The sequence below is a fragment of the Verticillium dahliae genome, genomic scaffold (genome assembly GCF_000150675.1).
Source record: "Verticillium dahliae VdLs.17 supercont1.10 genomic scaffold, whole genome shotgun sequence".
Lineage (NCBI taxonomy): Eukaryota > Fungi > Ascomycota > Sordariomycetes > Glomerellales > Plectosphaerellaceae > Verticillium > Verticillium dahliae.
In genome coordinates, this window is record NW_009276922.1 from 823,483 (window position 1) to 829,255 (window position 5,773).

The 5,773-nt window shown below is 49.8% G+C and overlaps 1 protein-coding gene across 1 annotated transcript in view; it reads right to left on the reverse strand.

Annotated features, from left to right (window-relative positions):
* Positions 1–5,238: 5,238 nt before the first annotated feature.
* VDAG_05536 (mRNA cap methyltransferase) overlaps positions 5,239–5,773 on the reverse strand; it is a gene marked incomplete at both ends in the record, with an annotated part of 1,449 nt that continues 914 nt past the window's right edge. Inside the window, 2 exons of the mRNA XM_009652431.1 lie at positions 5,239–5,664; positions 5,714–5,764. Of these exons, the coding sequence (XP_009650726.1) occupies positions 5,239–5,664; positions 5,714–5,764 (477 nt within the window). The remainder of the gene's footprint in view (positions 5,665–5,713; positions 5,765–5,773) is intronic.

Genomic DNA, 5,773 nt, shown 5'->3' on the forward strand with positions numbered 1-5,773 from the left:
TCTAGTCGTACGTCACGACTCTGATCGATGTATGCAGTGCATATCACTCTATGGATAAAGCTACTCTACAGATGGAGGGCTGTGCGGTTGGTCTACAGAAACATCAAGCTTTCATGGTCGCTCGTGATTGATTCTCAAAGAGTGGTAATCCTAAAATAATGATTTAACGTATCGAACACGGCTGTACAGTAGAATATAACTACAATCGAATGACATAAAATACAACAGCTGTTTGATGTATTCAATTCAATTCCTCAGGAGAAAATATGCGGGAACCATCCTCCTCGTTGTGAAACCATTGCTGCAGCTCCGCGGACCATGTCCAAAACTTGTGCGCAGGGTGTTCCCGAAAGTCTCTCAGTGCTTGTGGTAACTCCTCTAAAGGCTTTCCGTCAAATTCAGCTTCGTAATCGATAGCCACGTGCCCGCAGCTCAGCCCTCTGGGACTATTATCAATGTGTTCATCACATTCGGATGGCTGATCTGCAGGGAGTATCTGACCTGGCAGGTCAGCCAAATCCGGCGGTTCGATTCCGTCCCGGTTGCGCTTTGGATCATGTGAGGGTGTGTTCAACTGAGGCCCGGCCTCAGTACATTCTCCTGGAATTCCAAGCAGGGCATCAGAGCCTCGAGAGCTGGTCGCATTTCCTGTGCCTGGCACAAAGTTGGAGTTCCTTGAAACAACACTTATGCAACCCTCTTCTAACGCTCTATCTGACCAGAGGACATCGCCGCTTACGTGTGAGGCCACTTCTTGGTTTTGCAACTCAGAAGAAACCCCTGCCTCTTTCACACCGAACAGTTGTAGAGTCTCCGAATGTTCGAATCGTTGGGATCCCGAAAGCACTCCGAGTTTGATTGTATTCCCATGTTTCAGTCCATAGTCTGACGGCCGGGATATTTCTTTGTCGAGAATGACTCGATTCTTATCCGCATTCTTCTTCAAGGCACAGCTTCCGTGCTGATTCAAAGACCATGGCTTCCGGGCTCTCGTGCTAAATGACGATTTATGGCCAAACTGGTGATGGTCTTTGCTCGCAAAATGACGTCGATCGAATCCTCGAGATTTACATGTACGATATTGTGTTGACATTTCAGCCTTCATATTTTGATCTTAACACAAGAATGACAAGTTGGAACGCAAGATCTCTTACGAATTGATTTATGCTTCATGCAGCATCCGAGTGATAGCTTCAACCGCATTGAAAGAACGATGGTCGGTGGGCGGATGTGAGTCCCCTTCATCGACTCGTGCCATAGACCATGTTCAGGAGGCATTGCTTTGTTTTGAAGCAAAAGATGCTCAATCGACTCCGATCTGCCCTAAAGCTCGAACCGGCGCCTATGATTTCACAAAAGAAAACGGAGCATGTGAGGCCGGCATGGGGCTAATGTTGTGTCACCGACCTTACGTGACATTGGGCAAAGTGTAATTCCAAAGGCGGCGCAATTACACTTCGAGGCACAGCACGGGCGCTGGTAGAGACACTCGTCGATTGGATTGGGAAGCTGCTGTCACATACTAGGTAGGCCAGTGGTTTCCTGATGGGGTAGAGCCTTCAGTAGTGCTCTGGCTGGGTACGACATGTGCTTTCATCCTACGAATCAAGGGCCAACATCAGGAATTCCAATTACAATTCCCAAAATTTTACCAACGAAGGCTGCCGGCTGCCTAATGCTGGCCAGCCCCTCGTCGAATCTACATTTTCGCCATCCAGATTGCTGTCTTTCTCAGCACTCTCATCAGCAGCATCAGTGTTCTTGCGTTTGAGGATCGTGTTGAAGATTGAGACGTCAATGCTAAACCACTCTCAAGAGAGCTTGTCTCATGACTAAGCCAGTTTACTCTTTGGGCAACCAGTAGTGACAAACGTACTGTGTGTGGCAACCGAAGCATGGGGTGTCACTGAGCCTCAGCTCATTCATGGAATCCTAATTCACATGGTTCGCGGCCGGCGGTAGGCAAATAAGCCGCACTCGCCGCCCACACACCCCCTTCCCCCAAGTTGTCTTGACATGCTTCTTTGATGCTGGGCTGGCAATGAGTGTCAATTGAGGGTGGAATGAAATTTCGATCAATATCCTTACCAATATGGCGCCAGAAGATGCTCCCATGAACAGCTTCGATCGGATGTGCCATGGCCGGGTAGCCTCATTACCAACTAGATACATCTCTCACTTCATTATATCCCTTCATATCCGAAGAGCTAACGCTACTGACAATTTTCTTGTTTTCCATTGTCTGCCCGATCATTTCCCCCTCTGTGGCCTCTGCCAGGCTACCCTTTTCTGCAACAGCCTGGCCCTTCGCACTAGGCTGTTCGGTGCGCCAACTCATTCATCTGTATCACCCCCTTGCTCAGCACCAACCTCCTACCCTTGACATCGTATAAGTGCAGATCATACCCTCATCATCAAGTATCGGTCAAGCACCGTCGCCACCTTCGCCTTTTGTTTTGAGAAAAACTGCGTTTCACCGGTCCATATTCACCACGTGGGGCTGCTCAGCTCCCGCCACTAGGCAGGTACTCATGGCATGGCGCTGCCCGCGTCTATGAATTCTGAGTACTTGAGAGCACAGGGTCATCACTTATGCAGAGAGGCCCCGCTGATAGAAGCCAGAGGGAACATCCATACTCACTTCTCCGATTTCAGCCCTACTCGCTGGGCTTCTGAAAATGGCAACCGCCCAAGCGAATGCGCTCCTGTGAAGGGAAAAAGAATATCTACAGCATACTTGATGTATGTTGGTAACCATAAAGGACTCTTGGTTAGAGCTCGTGTGGGGATATGTGCTATCCTCGACCAGACTATCATTTCAAAGTCCTTCTGCCGTCATCATGGTTTAAGCTATGTGCCACCCAAACCAGGTGCAAGACGCCAGCTGAAGACACCATACGGGATGATCGACGCGGATTGCTTCGTCAAAGGTCTGGAGATAAGTGCCAGGCATCTTGGAATCTCACCGGACGGCACTTCATACAAAGGCTTGGTACTGCCTTTCGACATGACGGACTTCGATATGATCCTCGGCAAGACTGAACTCGAAACACTTTCTCGCCGCCATCACGAGTTCGGGAATCGTTGTGTCTGCCAAAAGCTTGCCTGTATCACCCAAACATCGTTTGATCGGGAGGTGTGGCAATCGCCCTATGATACCAGAGGTTAGTGCTTGTCTCCTCTCCACAGACTCTTTTCTTCTAACCACCGTCTTTGCAACTACCAGAGAGGAGCGAAGCTCACATCATGCACCGCAACGACAACTCACAAACACGGCTTTCCTCAAGCATTGATATGACTCGGCTACATTCGAATATGACATTTGGCGTCCATCAAACCCCGTCATCCTCGGCGCCGATGTTGGGATCAGGGGTCCAACCAAACTTGACACCACAAAACCTTTACCAATCGGGGTTTGACTATGGAGCAAACGTTGCAGGTTCAGACCTTGATTGGGGCAATTTTGGCTCACAGGTATTTTCTGATCAATTCAATGCGCAAAATCAGGGCCTCGCAATCTTTCAGAACCAACAAGACCAATGGATGAACACCGGGCAACTGGACCACCGAGATTGCATGAGCTATCCCGGCTCAGCGGCTTTGGATCAAGACACACAATCGAGCTATGCGCCTTCTATGGCTTGGTCTGCAGCCGGTACTTCTTCGCATCCCACTTCGGAAACATCCTTCAACTCATTACAAACCCAATCGGCCACGTCTGAATATAATCCGAACATATCTTCTATCAGTCAACCTATGACAATGGACTATTCGCATGCTGTATATAACCACAGCCATCACCAAAGTTTCCCGTTCGGTGGCTCATTTGCCTCTGCACACACGGGCTTCAACAGTCAAAGCGATGTCGGGTTCAATGAAACTCCCGACACTCCCAAAGCACCATGCTATTCCATGAACCAACATCCAGGGACAGTGTCCAGTCAGAACATCGAGCACATCGGTACTTTCGGTCCTAGCAGAGAGCGGACATACTCAGCTCCTGGTCCTGGATCTTATTCTTAGCAGTCCCCTTGCTGCAAAACAACGGTATCACGGCGGCACCTAACCTGCCACTAAGCAATTGGCACACGGGATCCCCCGGAGCCATCGAGGCGGGCTTGTCCTGTGCTCGAACGCTCTGCTTGGTCGTGTACGCATCAACCATGCTTCACATCGACTATTATTTATACGTTAAAAAGAGTGCATATACATCGTATCCGCTCGCCCTGATCCTGAATGTCTGGCCTCACATTGCGGCTCTCGACTATCATACCTACGTTTGCTCGCCCTACCACCCTTTCTTTTTTTTTGTTATTAAAGCTGAAAGTTGGCTAACTAGTTTGTCTACGCTAACTTTCGCATTTCCATTTGTTTTCTTTCCTTCTTCTGGTTCGGTTATCATCTCTACACTCCTTTGAAGGTTTCGGGTAGGCCGAGGTTTAATGATTTGTGTATTTGTGACGATTGTGTAGCACTGTCATTCGAATAGGGCTAGGAGCAATCATCGAAACGTGATGAGCATGGAAGGAGGCTTGTTTGCAAGACGGCTCTGGGTGTACTGGATGTAATAGGGGACCCCAAGGGCGGCGAAGATTGACAACACCGCTGGATTCCTATCATGTCAAGGTCTCAACAGTACATAGCAAATGAATGCAGTATACGCATTGCGTCAAGTCTTTTTCAGTCTAGCAAGTTCACCAGTGAAATCTGGAAAAGAGTCAACAACGCACTCCTAGATTTTAACTTAGATGATGCGAGGGCAGGCTCGATGCGGTAGAAGGCAAGCTAGTGGGGATAATAAGTCGTGCGCTCCCCTGCTTTCAACAGACACCGCAGGATCGTTTGCGGCGGTAGATTCATTGCTTGTTGCAAGGTTGGAGGCGCTGAAAACGCATGGGACTCCTGATGCATCCTTCGACTCGCGAAATACTCGCGGAAGAGAGTACAGGGAGAGTGAACCGACATCAAGTGGGGGGCCATCAATTGACGGCTTAAATCACCTGCACGTACGATCCGATTAGGAAAACTGCGCAGATGGGAGGAACAATATATATCACAGACGAAGAACATCTAGAAAGGTTGGATGTCTTAGGCGATAACCAGCAAGTGGTCGGGGGTTTCATCGTTGGTGAGCAAGAATAGAGGAGCTTTCTCGTCTCAGTCTCCCGTGAAGAAAAGGTGCAAGCAACGCCAAACGGGGAGATCGAAATGCATCTCTTGTGAGAGCCATGTGTAAATCTAGACCTTGTAGAAGCAGAAGGCAATGTAGAAGCTCGCAGCTTCCTGCTCGTCTGGCGAAACCAGGAGGTCGCCGCCGCCGCGCTCCCTCACACCCATCCTCTCACTCAATGGACCGAGCGTGGGGTCATCCTTCTCGCTGTTCCAGACATCCATGAAGTTTTTCTGGTACTGCAGCTCGAGGTTGAAATCTTCGGCCAGAGCACGGAACGCCTCCCACGGCACGACGTACTCGGGAACCTCCTCCACGGCCTCGTCGAGGAAGAAGTTGTACTTCCAGCCGAACGCAGGACGGAAAATGCCGTCTTCGGGGGTCTTGCCGGGAAATCGGACACGGTAGATGCTGTTGCCCCATTCGGCGGTCTCCTCAGCCTCGCCCTCCTCCAGTTCACCGTCCTCGGCCTCGGCGGGTGGCTCGGGGGTTCTCTTCCTTCAGCCTCTTCTTCTCCTTCATTCGTTCGTTGAATTTTCGTACATGCTCTCCTAGAACGTCAGAATTGGGGATGCATCCAACCAGACGACCTCCCTTTCTTTC